The sequence below is a fragment of the Oncorhynchus clarkii genome, chromosome 25 (assembly GCF_045791955.1).
Source record: "Oncorhynchus clarkii lewisi isolate Uvic-CL-2024 chromosome 25, UVic_Ocla_1.0, whole genome shotgun sequence".
NCBI classification, from domain to species: Eukaryota; Metazoa; Chordata; class Actinopteri; order Salmoniformes; family Salmonidae; genus Oncorhynchus; species Oncorhynchus clarkii.
This window is the reverse complement of record NC_092171.1, coordinates 27,365,153-27,378,730: the sequence shown is the minus strand read 5'-3', so window position 1 is coordinate 27,378,730 and position 13,578 is coordinate 27,365,153. Positions and strand designations below refer to the sequence as shown.

General features: G+C 44.8%; 1 protein-coding gene across 1 annotated transcript in view; it reads left to right on the top strand.

Annotated features, from left to right (window-relative positions):
- The window catches only part of LOC139383610 (tetratricopeptide repeat protein 7B-like), a 120,416-nt gene that overhangs the window by 27,549 nt on the left and 79,289 nt on the right, over positions 1-13,578 (top strand). The window contains 5 exon segments of the mRNA XM_071128166.1: positions 4,292-4,375; positions 6,496-6,600; positions 6,737-6,854; positions 7,610-7,667; positions 8,550-8,622. Coding sequence (XP_070984267.1) covers positions 4,292-4,375; positions 6,496-6,600; positions 6,737-6,854; positions 7,610-7,667; positions 8,550-8,622 — 438 coding nt within the window.

Sequence of the window (13,578 nt, the reverse complement as noted above, 5' to 3'; positions counted from 1 at the left end):
GATAAAGCACACAGTCTCAGTCACTACAGAGACTCCAAGACACTGCTACTGTTAGTGCAGTCATCATAAACACTAGTCCAAAACACTTAAAAAATTACCTTGTCGTTCTCCTTGAGAGAGAGAATTGTGTTGATCTTGGTTTTGATAGCAGAAAGAGATAATGGTTTGGCTTGTAAATACGACAAGCAGTCTTGTGTGCCAAGGTTTTGTAAACTATGGTCTTGAATATTCAACATTTTGTTTGTCTTGTTTGTCTCACTTAAAAGTTTTATATCACGAAATTTCCATCTGAAATATGTTGGACATCAGAGGGAATCCTATTTGAGTCAAAAAATTATATTTATATGATGGGTAAGATATACAAAACCTTGCAGAGAGCCTATCCAACTAACAATATCTAAACTATTGGAACCAAGACCTAACTGATATGGAGAGAGTGTTGGAACATAACCAAGAAATTACAGTTAACAAAAGTGTATGCTTAATCCAGTATAAACTAATGTATAGAATTTATTACACAAGAGACAAATTCACAAATTCTACAGCACAACGGCAGAGTCATGTCCCGAGTGGCGCAGCGGTCTAAGGCACTGCATCTCAGTAATAGAGGCGTCATTACAGACCCTGGTTCGATTCCAGGCTGTATCACAACCGGCCGTGATTGGAAGTCCCATAGGGCGGCACACAATTGGCCCAGTGTCGTCCAGGTTAGGGTTCGGCCGGTGTAGGCTGTCATTGTAAATAAGAATTTGTTCTTAACTGATTTCCCTAGTTAAATAAAAAGTCTAAAATAAGCAATGATTCTGTAATTCATGCCTTCTTGGAGTGCTATATAGTCCAAAAGTTATGGCCAGAGTTAGAAAGTTGGCTGTCAGAAGTGTTGCAATTTAAATAATTTTTATCCGTCTATCTGCATATTTCAAGACATAGCATATGAAGGTGTGGGAGATACTCAATGGGTTGGACCATATTTTCCCAAAGTCAAATGATCCTCCATCGTTAAGACAGTGGAAGAATCAAATGCATTATTATTTAAATCTTGAAAAGGTGTGGGCGACAGAGAAAAGCAGAATAGCGCAATTTGAGGCCATATGGCATAGAGTCTTACAAGCACTGGAAATAGATGCTGTGGGAACATGTGGGTCTGGGCAGGTGGGATGTCCTTGATGTTTGTGTGCGTCTGTCTGTTGTCTTTTGTCTGTATATGTTTATATTGAAAGAGAGTGATCCGGCTCTGGGTATTTTACTGGTTTGTGACTCACTGACACTGCCCCCAGTTAGACGGGAATAAAGCAGCCCAAGAGTTAACACACACAGTAACTTTATTTAAACACAGTGAGGAAGATGAACATGGGATGAAAAGTGGGAGAAGTCGTGGAATGGTAGTGTGGTGCTGATAAGTCACCGGCAGGAAATATGTTACATATAAAGTGCATTCGGAAAGTATTCAGACCCCTTGACTTCTTCCACATTTTGTTACATTACAGCCTTGTTCTAAAATGTGTTAAATATATTGTTTTATTCTTCAATCTACAACCCATAACCCCATAACTACAAAGCGAAAACAGGTTTTTGGAAATTTTAGCAAATGTATAAAAAAAAAAAAACTGAAATATGACATTTCCATAAGTATTCAGACCCTTTACTCAGTACTTTGTTGAAGCACCTTTGGCAGCGATTACAACCTCGAGTCTTCTTGGGTATGATGCTACAAGCTTGGCACACCTGTATTTTGGGAGTTTCTCCCATTCTTCTCTGGAGATCTCTGGAGATCCTCTCAAGTTCTGTCAGGTTGGATGGGGAGCGTCTCTGCACAGCTATTTTCAGGTCTCTCCAGGGATGCGGGTTCAAATCCGCTCTCTGGCTGGGCCACTCGAGGACATTCAGAGACTTATCCCAAAGCCACTCCTGCCTATTGGCAAACTCCAAGCGTGCTGTCATGTGCCTTTTACTGAGGAGTGGCTTCCACCTGGCCACTCTACCATAAAGGCCTGATTGGTGGAGTTCTGCAGAGATGGTTGTACTTCTGCAAGTTTCTCCCATCTCCACAGAAGGACTCTGGAGCTCTGTTAGAATGACCAAAGGGTTCTTGGTCACCTCCCTGACCAAGGCCCTTCTCCCCCGATTGCTCAGTTTGGCCAGACGGCCAGCTCTAGGAAGTCTGGGTAGTTCAAAACTTATTCAATTTAGGAATGATGGAGGCCACTGTGTTCTTGGGAAACTTCAATGCTGTAGAAATGTTTTGGTACCCTTCCCCAGATCTGTGCCTCGACAAAATCCTGTCTCTGAGCTCTACGGACAATTCCTTCGACCTTATGGCTTGGTTTTTGCTCTGACATGCACTGTCAACTGTGGGACCTTATATAGACAAGTGTGTGCCTTTTCCAAATTATGTCCAATCAATTGAATTTACCACAGGTGGACTCAAAGTTGTAAAAACATCTCAAGAATGATCAATGGAAACAGGATGAACCTGAGCGCAATTTCGAGTGTCAAAGCAAAGGGTCTGAAAACTTATATAAATAATGTATTCCTGTTTTTTTTATTTTTATACATTTGCAAAAATTACAAACCTGGCCACCCCACATAGCCTGGTTCCTTCCTAGGTAGTTTTTCCTAGCCAACATGCTTCTACACCTGCATTGCTTGCTGTTTGGGGTTTTAGGCTGGGTCTCTGTACAGCACTTTGAGATATCAGTTGATGTGCGAAGGGCTATATAAATAAATTTGATTTGATTTCGCTTTGTCATTATGGGATAATGTGTGTAGATTGATGAGGAAACATTATTATTATTTGATTTTTAAAAAATTTTTACCCCTTTTTCTCCCCAATTTCGTGGTATCCAAATCTTTAGTAGCTACTATCTTGTCTCATCGCTACAACTCCCGTACGGGCTCAGGAGAGACGAAGGTTGAAAGTCATGCGTCCTCCGATACACAACCCAACCAAGCCGCACTGCTTCTTAACACAGCGCGCATCCAACCCGGAAGCCAGCCGCACCAATGTGTCGGAGGAAACACCGTGCACCTGGCTACCTTGGTTAGCGCACACTGCGCCCGGCTCGCCACAGGGATCGCTGGCTGCGCGATGAGACAAGTATATCCCTACCGGCCAAACCCTCCCTAACCCGGACTACGCTAGGCCAATTGTGCGTCGCCCCACGGACCTCCCGGTCGCGGCCGGTTGTGACAGAGCCTGGGCGCAAACCCAGAGTCTCTGGTGGCACAGCTGGCACTGCAGTACAGCGCCCTTAACCACTGCGCCACCCGGGAGGCCTGAGGAAACATTTTTATTTAATACATTTTAGTATAAGGCTGTAATGTAACAAAATGTGGAAAAAGTCAAGAGGTCTGAATACTTTCCGAATACAATATTGTTTGAAAAATACAATCTTACAAAAATAGGAATGCTGCTCTGACATGTAGTCATCTGCCCGTACTGAAACACACATGGAGCATGATACAGGACCTCATCCCCCCTTGCGTGTCTTCCTGTTGGCTCAGGCTATCCTCAGTGTTTCTGTGTATTGTGTGTCTGTGTGAGTTGTGTGTGTATTATTACACTACCTTTTCATCTGCCTTTGATTGTTCTGCCTGGGCCACTCTGCCACCCTGTTCAATGAAAGTGTCCCCAGTAAGCTCGGTGTCTGTGATTAGTCCTAATACCCCACCAACTGCCTGGAAATGCTCTCAGTTAAGCCCCCTGCTCCACTCCTGCAGACATGGCCTTCTGCAGCCACCGCCTCCTGCTGACATACACACACGATCTGTTATCTCCCCAGTGTGAATAGAGAAGCATATTCATGAGAGCAATGGATTCTTGCAGCTGTTAGTTTATGTACCAACCTATTAGACGAAAGGACTTCAATTGGGAGGTGTTGGCAGGAAGTGGCAGAGCGTTCTAATTGGTTCTCGGCTGGAGCTGTGAGCCACTGATTTGGATCTGCTGGCTCCTGAGGGTTGATCTAAATATGGCTCCCCGTCTATCACTTGGCCTTGTTCCTCGAGGTGATGGAGTTTTCAATGTGTTAAGGAAGGAAGGATTGCATTGCTTCTTCTTAGCACATTCTGGTGTCTTGCTCTGCTCTGCTGTTTGCTCTGCTCACAATTAAGAACTCTCAGCTCTCCCATTGTAATTTAAATAAAGAGTTGTTTAAAGCCTTACATGGTTTTTACTTAGAAACCCCCAAATTCATAAATGTATTTTACAAAACAGGAAATTGTGTTATTTAAATGAGGTATTCCCCTATTTAAATGTGATGTCAATCTGACCTTTGTCTTGTGTCTGCAGTGTCTAGAGAGGGCCATGAAGTTTGCCTTTGAGGAGTTCCATCTCTGGTACCATCTAGCCCTGTCACTGATGGCTGCTGGGACGGTAAGTCTGAAACCGTGACATCACTACTAGTGGTGCGCGGGCCAGCTGTTTGTTCACCCGTACCCGTCCGCAATTGCTAATAACCCATCTGCGACCTTCCCACTATATGTCATACATTTTAAATCTGAGGCCCTCAGTCAACCCGAACCCACTAATATAGAAAATGCACTGTAGACTACAGTCAGAGACAGCTGAACTATTTTTTGACAGGGTTTGCAGGATTATTTTGGGCCTGATTTAGACACAGGATGGTTCTGCTTATAATTTGACATTTTAGTTGTTAGTCAACTTGTATATGATTAGATACATGCAGCTTCTCTTCTGTCATTATATGTTTCCCTAGAAGACTAAATAAACCCTGGTTCACCAGAATAATGTAATAGATCAATTGAGTCAATGCATAAATCTAGTTGACTTCGGTAAAGTTCTTTCTGCCATCTCTGCTTCTTTTGCGGAGCAAAGACGTTTAGGGACCGGGGAGAAAATGCAATATCTCAACAATCAAAAAACTAAATATTATCTGTGCAAAATTTCCAAATGTCATCAATTTGACTGGTTGTAAGGAAATCGAAAGTTGTAAAAACTACCCAACATGTTTCTGATAAGATTTCAGTTTGGCTTGGATGCATATTTTATTTGAAAATAATATCAGCTTTTATGATGCTGATAAGAATAGCACCTCTACAGATGGCATCTAACTGTGCATTCGTATACTCTCAAGATGCTGAAATAAATAACTCCTGTTCCTGAGTAAACATTTTGCCTACATTTGGTGTATCATTTTAATGCAAGAAATGCTTAATTCTGCAGGAGTTCATATTAAGGCTGTGAGAGGTTATAGATCTACAGTCAGGCTGTGAGAGGTTATAGATCTACAGTCAGTGTCCACTTCAGTTTCCATTTAACCCATCTGAACAGTAGGCTACAGTTTCCATTTAACCCATCTTAACAGTAGGCTAGTTTCCATTTAACCCATCTGAACAGTAGGCTACAGTTTCCATTTAACCCATCTGAACAGTAGGCTACAGTTTCCATTTAACCCATCTGAACAGTAGGCTACAGTTTCCATTTAACCCATCTGAACAGTAGGCTACCGTTTCCATTTAACCCATCTGAACAGTAGGCTACAGTTTCCATTTAACCCATCTGAACAGTAGGCTACAGTTTCCTTGCAGTGCCATAGGCCTATTTAAAGTCCCTGTCTTGTGACTGTCGAATTTGAATAGCACCTTACAATCATCACACATAATAGGCTACAGTTTCCATTTAACCCATCTTAACAGTAGGCTAGTTTCCATTTAACCCATCTGAACAGTAGGCTACAGTTTCCATTTAACCCATCTGAACAGTAGGCTACAGTTTCCATTTAACCCATCTGAACAGTAGGCTACAGTTTCCATTTAACCCATCTGAACAGTAGGCTAGTTTCCATTTAACCCATCTGAACAGTAGGCTACAGTTTCCATTTAACCCATCTGAACAGTAGGCTACAGTTTCCATTTAACCCATCTGAACAGTAGGCTACCGTTTCCAATAGCTGGCACTGCCATCATCCTCTTTTTACCACTTCACCAAATCTTTCCCAAACATGACTTTTCTGGTCCTCCCTTTTTTTATTTTCAACTCTCCATTTTGCAGCTTTTCTCTTATTGAATTAAACTCTGACATTGTCCTTTTTGCTTCCATGGATCGACGTTAACTTTTTCTGCCCATTCCCAAAAGCAGCTGGTGATTGGCATGTAGGTTAATTGGCGTGTGAACAGTTAGGTCCTAAAGTTTAGACTTATGCACTAATGTCAGATAGCCTAAAATAATGAAAGAAAAATCTCAATATTGCCTATACTGCACAAGAATGATACATTTATGGATTTTTTTAAGTTGTTGTTTTCTCTTTATTAAACCCGCCAGCCACCCACCTGCCATTCATCCACACAATATTTCCTAACCCTAAACCCGCCCCCGCGGATATAACCGCTGTCAGCCCGCGCATCACTGATCACTACTGTGACATCATGCTTATTTTATCAATGTACACTATGTTACTTTGTGCTTCACCTAGTGTGTGTGTGTGTGTGTGTGTGTGTGTGTGTGTGTGTGTGTGTGTGTGTGTGTGTGTGCAGTCGGCCAGGGCGGTGAAGGTATTGAAGGAGTGTATCCGTCTGAAGCCGGATGACCCCACCATCCCCTTACTAGCTGTCAAGCTGTGCATTGGAGCACTCCATTGGGTGAGAAAGGCAACAAGCCCTGCGATTGTCCCTCAGAGATCTCTGATATAAATCACTATATTATTTGTCCTTCATGATTCGTTTTCTGTACATTATAATATTCTACTAATCTTTCTTTCTCTCGCTCACTGTCTAGCTGGAGGAAGGAGAGTGTTTTGCTAAGATGGTGGTGGACATGGGGGAGAAGGCCTCAGAGTTCCGAGCTAAAGGTTACCTAGCCATCGGCTTGGTGTACAGCCTCAAGGCCACAGACGGTGAGGGACTGCTCCCACTTTCAGCCACAGAACTCGTACAGCATTCCAGTGCTCTGCCTCAATTGCTTAAAAACATGTCCTCTCCTCGTCTCTTCCCTTTCATTTGCCCTGATTGGACAGGTAAAAACAATGGTGGAATCTCAGTAGGATAACTTTCACCTGCTCAGTTCTTTTAAATCAGAGTGAGGTAAGGAGAGGAAGGATTTTCAATGATTTTTTGTGACATGACCAGGAAAAGCTCCTGACTCTAGATTCTACCCTCTCTCTCTCTCTCTCTCTCTCCCCACGGTTATCATCCACACCCGGACACACTAACAGCAAATGCCTAACTCTGGTGTATGACAGTCCCACTGTACATTGCTCTCCTCTCACTACCACATTCAGCTTATCTCCACTGGAACATATGGTGTAGACAAGCTGAATATTTATGACATAATGCACCATAATGTGAGCATCCTTCCCTCCCTTCTTCCTGAACATAATCACTCTCCTCTGGTTTCTCATTTTCTCCATCTCCTTTCTCTGCTCCCATCTGTTGTTCACTCTATTTCACTCGCTCTTAAATGCTTTCTCAATTTACCCGTGGCTCTCGCATATGCTTCCTTCTCTCTTCTCTCCTCTTCTTTTTACTACTTTCTTTCCATTCATCTGGCCACTCTTTCTATTCTCATTTTATCCTTCATCTCTCATATCTCCTCTCCGTCTCCCACACTGCTCAATCCCCCTCCTGTCTCTCTCTCTCTCTAACCCCACAGCTTCCCTACGGGGGATGCAGGAGGAGTATCAGAAGAAGGCCCTGGGTGCGTTCCAGAGGTGAGTGAGTTTTGTAAGAATTTAGCGATTTAGATGTCACTGTGTCTCCCCTATCCCTGTCTCTGTCTCTCCCTGTCTCTGTCTCCGTCTCTCCCTGTCTCTGTCTCTCCCTGTCTCTGTCTCTCCCTGTCTCTGTCTCTCCCCTGTCTCTGTGTCTCCCCCTGTCTCTGTCTCTGTCTCCCCCTGTCTCTGTCTCCCCCATCTCTGTGTCTCCCCTGTCTGTGTCTTTCCCCTCTTCCTGTGTCTCCCCCGTCTCTGTGTCTCCCTTGTCTCTGTGTCTCCCCTGTCTTCTGTGTCTCCCCGTCTCTGTGTGTTCCTGGGGCCCACCTGTCCCTGGTTTACCTAATGGAGGCAGAGTCATCCTCAGTGTCACACCACTTTCCTTGTCCCCTGTCCCCCATCCCTGTGTCTCCCCTCCCTGTCCCTTTCTCTGTGTCTGTCCATGGCTCCCCTAATGGAGGCAGAATCATCCTCACTCTCACACCACTCTCTTGACACATTAACTATGCAGTGGTGTAAGAGAGTCCATTTAAGCCTCTGACACAGAGTGTTTGGGAAGAACCATGTAAGCCAACCTCCCTCTTAGATACTCTGTGTCTCTCAAGTGGTTATGAGCAGGACAGGGCTGGGCGAGGCTTGTTCAGTAGGGGATGGATGGATACCTCACTCGAGGTTAGTCCCCTGGTGGTCCCAGTGTAATAGGACCTGATACTCTGTAGGATAGTGGTTCAGAAAATCCCACTGAGTTCATTCGTTTCTCTGCTTTATGATATGATACTACAAGCAAGCAGCATTCTCGGTAGCAGTCATGCAAATAAAATAAAAAAATATTTGAAGGACACTTTTCCTCCTCACTCATTTCTCCTCATCTCTCTGTTTCAGGGCCCAGAGCTTGTCCCCCACAGACCACCTGGCTGCCTTCTACCTGGCCCTGGAGCTGGCTGTGTCACGACAGGTAAGGTCAAGAAACACACACACACACAGTGGCTCAGAGAATCGTGATGGGACTAATCTGTGTGTGAAAGCTGGTAACACAGCACTGATACTCTCCATAGATAGAGGTGTGTGTAGTCAGTGCTCTCTGTGGGTCTAACCCCAAGAAGTTATAGAAAATGGTTAAAGAACTAGAGAATAAACTCTCCTCCTCATAGCTGCACCTTAATATTGATGATGTGGTTGTTACTGACAAGGAGCACATGGCTGAGCTCTTTAATCACCACTTGATTAAGTCAGGATTCCTATTTGACTCAGCCATGGCTCCTTGCCCGTCCAACATTTCCTCATCCCCCACCACTTCTAATGCGACTAGCCCCGATGCTCACAGACACTATTGTAAACTTTAGAGTGTTTCCTTTCCAAATCTACCAATTATATGCATATCATATCTTCTGGGCCTGAGTAGAAGGCGGTTTAATCTGGGCACGCTTTTCATCCAAAATTCCAAATGCTGCCCCCTACCCTAGAGAAGTTAAACGGTCTACAACAACGCTTTCCTTGTTAACCTTGTTATGAACACCTCCAAAACAAAGGTCATGTGGTTTGGTAAGAAGAATTGCCCCTCTCCCCACAGGTGTGATTGCTATCTCTGAGGGTTTAGAGGTTGAGGTAGTCACCTCATACAAGTCCTTGGGAGTATGGCTAGACGGTACACTGCCCTTCTCTCATCACATATCAAAGCTGCAGGCTACAGTTACATCTAGACTTGGTTTCCTCTATCGTAATCGCTCCTCTTTCACCCTAGCTGCCAAACTAACCCTGATTCGGATGACCATCCTACCCATGCTAGATTACAGAAACTTAATTTATAGATCGGCAGGTAAGGGTCCTCTCGAGTGGCTAGATGTCCCTTACCATTCGTCCATCAGATTTGTCACCAATGCTCCTTATAGGACACATCACTGCACTCTATACTCCTCTGTAAACTGGTAATCTACAGTATATCACAAAAGTGAGTACACCCCTCACATTTTTGTAAATATTTGAGTATATCTTTTCATGTGACAACACTGAAGAAATGACACTTTGCTACAATGTAAAGTAGTGAGTGTACAGCTTGTATAACAGTGTACATTTTCTGTCCCCTCAAAATAACTCAACACACAGCCATTAATATCTAAATCGCTGGCAACAAAGTGAGTACACCCCTAAGTGAAAATGTCCAAATTGGGCCCAAAGTGTCAATATTTTGTGTGGCCACCATCATTTTCCAGCACTGCCTTAACCCTCTTGGGCATGGAGTTCACCAGAGCCCTCTTCCACTTCTCCATGACGACATCACAGAGCTGGTGGATGTTAGAGACCTTGCACTCCTCCGCCTTCCGTTTGAGGATGCCCCACAGATGCTCAATAGGGTTTAGGTCTGGAGACATGCTTGGCCAGTCCATCACCTTTACCCTCAGCTTCTTTAGCAAGGCAGTAGTCATCTTGGAGGTGTGTTTGGGGTCGTTTGGGGTCATGTTGGAATACTGCCCTGCGGCCCAGTCTCTGAAGGGAGGGGATCATGCTCTGCTTCAGTATGTCACAGTACATGTTGGCATTCATGGTTCCCTCAATGAACTGTAGCTCCCACCACCATGCTTGACTGTAGGCAAGACACACTTGTCTTTGTACTCCTCACCTGGTTGCCGCCACACACGCTTGACACCATCTGAACCAAATTGTTTATATTGGTCTCATCAGACCACAGAACATGGCTCCAGTAATCCATGTCCTTAGTTTGCTTGTCTTCAGCAAACTGTTTGCGGGCTTTCTTGTGCATCATCTTTAGAAGAGGCTTCCTTCTGGGATGACAGCCATGCAGACCAATTTGATGCAGTGTACGGCGTATGGTCTGAGCACTGACAGGCTGACCCCCCCATCCCTTCAACCTCTGCAGCACTCATACGTCTATTCCCCAAAGACAACCTCTGGATATGACGCTGAGCACGTGCACTCAACTTCTTTGGTCGACCATGGCGAGACCTGTTCTGAGTGGAACCTGTCCAGTTAAACCACTGTATGGTCTTGGCCATCGTGCTGCAGCTCAGTTTCAGGGTCTTGGCAATCTTCTTATAGCCCAGGCCATCATTATGTAGAGCAACAATTCTTTTTTTCAGATCCTCAGAGAGTTCTTTGCCATGAGGTGCCATGTTGAACTTCCAGTGACCAGTCAGTATGAGGGAGTGTGAGAGCGATGACACCAGATTTAACACACTTGCTCCCCATTCACACCTGAGACCTTGTAACACTAACGAGTCACATGACACCGGGGAGGGAAAATGGCAAATTGGGCCCAATTTTGACATTTTCACTTAGGGGTGTACTCACTTTTGTTGCCAGCGGTTTAGACATTAATGGCTGTGTGTTGAGTTATTTTGAGGGGACAGCAAATTTACACTGTTATACAAGCTGTACTCTCACTACTTTACATTGTAGCAAAGTGTCATTTCTTCAGTGTTGTCACTTGAAAAGATATCCTCAAATATTTACAGAAATGTGAGGGGTGTACTCACTTTTGTGATATACTGTATTGTTGATGGTTATTTATAAAACCCTCTTAGGCCTCACTCCCCCCTATCTGAGATATCTACTGCAGCCCTCATCCTCCACATTCAACGCCCGTTCTGCCAGTCACATCTCTGGGTCGCTCGTCTTTTCAGTTCGCTGCCGCTAGCGACTGGAACGAGCTGCAACAAACAATCAAACTGGACAGTTTTATCTCAATCTCTTCATTTAAAGACTCAGTCAGTCATGGACACTCTTATTGACAGTTGTGGCTGCTTTGTGTGATGCATTGTTGTCTCTACCTTCTTGCCAATTGTGCTGTTGTCTGTACCCAAAAATGTTTGTACCATGTTTTGTGCTGCTACCATGGTGTTGTCATGTGTCGCTGCCTCACTGTGTTGTCGTCTTAGGTCTCTCTTTTTGTAGTGTTGTGTCTCTTGTCGTGATGTGTGTTTTGTCCTATATTTTTTATTTATTTTTAATCCCACCCCCCGTCCCCGCAGGAAGCCTTTTGGTAGGCCGTCATTGTTAATAAGAATTTGTTCTTAACTGACTTGCCTAGTTAAATAAAGGTTAAATAAATACAACTTTTTTTTTTTTTAAACACTAGGAGTTAGCGGTGCTCATTATTCACACGGGTCACTCTAAGGTCACCGCAAACTCTCTTTCTGTCTCTCTCTTTCTTTCACTGTCACCCTTTACATCTCTCCCCTCTCTCTTCCATACTGTATCTTCCTCTCCTCTCAACTCCAGTCTCTTCCCCCTATATTCCCCTTTCCTGTCTCTTTCTCCTCTTTTTTTCTTCCACTATAATCTCGCCTCCATCCTCCCATCCCAGAAACACAACAGTCATAAAAATAATAACACAAGGAAAAATACACAATGAGTAATGGTAGCTTGGCTATATACACGCGGTACCAATACCAAGTCAATGTGCAGGGGTGCGAGGTAATTGAGGTAGATATATACATATACTGTAGGTAGGGATAAAGTGACTAGGTAACAGGATAGATGATGAACAGTAATAGCAGCGTATGTGATGAGTGAAAAGAGTTAGTGTAAAAAGGGTCGATGCAGATAGTCCGGGTATCTATTTGGTTGACTCTTTCACTCTTTATCAGTCTTATGGCTTGGGTGTAGAAGCTGTTCAGGGTCCTGTTGGTTTCAGACTTGGTGCATTGGCACTGCTTGCCATGTGGTAGCAGAGATTCTGACCATTTTTAGGGCCTTCCTCTGAAACTGCCAGGTATTGAGGTCCTGGATGGCAGGGATCTCGGGCCCAGCGATGTACTGGGCCATAAGCACTACCCTCTGTATCGCTTTGCGGTCGGATGCCAAGCAGTTGCCATACCAAGCGGTGACTTATTCAGTCAAGATACTAAGAGGGAGAGAGAGAGAGAGTCACTGCTCGGTATGGCAGCTGCTTGGCATCCGACCGCAAAGCGCTACAGAGGGTACCTTTATTGGCCAAATAATTACATAATAAAAGCACAAACTTTGTTTCATTTTTAGCTACCTAGAAAGTTAGAAACAAGCACCCTTCCTCGCCCACTGTACATAGAACCCTCTGACGCACCACACCCCTACAAAATCCCCAAGAATATTCACCAGCTCACCATATACATGGTCCAGTGTCAGCTGAGCCCACACCAGCCCCACCAGCATAGCTCTGGTGTCCGTACACCCTGCCCCCTGCTTCTCATGTTTACTGGTCTTCCACATTGCCATGTTTACCTGCCCCAACGGGTAGTTTACTAGGCTGTCCCATTGCCTGTTGGCTATACTATACCTAAGCCCTCCAATGTATAGGTCGAGGGTCAGCTCCAACCCCAGGCCTGTCCACAACCCACCCGGGACAGAAACAACCCTACCAGACTGGAACATCCCTACCAGTCTCCTCATCCCCACAGAACAGGCACCCCCTCCCCACTAATGGATCAAGATCCGACACATACCTGTTTGTAGCGATAGCCCCATGAATAATCCTCCAATGTAGCTCAGCAATACATTTCTCTATGGGAGGCTTATACAGAGAGCACCAACAACCTCTCAGAGAAGAGCCTGTCCCAACCCCCCGAGCCTTTTTACTGGCTGTGCAACAGGACCCCAGCTCTGAAGTCTTGAATGATAGGATCATTTCCTCACCCTCCTGGTGTTCCTCTGCAGCGGCAGTAATGTTGAAAGGAGGTAGGTCAGTGTCATTTGTGGTTAGACAGTCCAGTCTCTGCCTACTCCCCAGCAGCTCTCTGAACAAGCCCGGTAGTGCAGCACGGACCCCTTCCACCAGCTGCTGCAGAAGCCTGGTTGAATTTATGGAGGAAGCCTTTGCCATGTCGCTGGTAGATTTCCACCCAGCTTCTTCTTGCAGGTCACCCAACTTAGTGAACCCCACTCTCACAAGCCTGGCCCACACGCTGGCAGAGGTCTG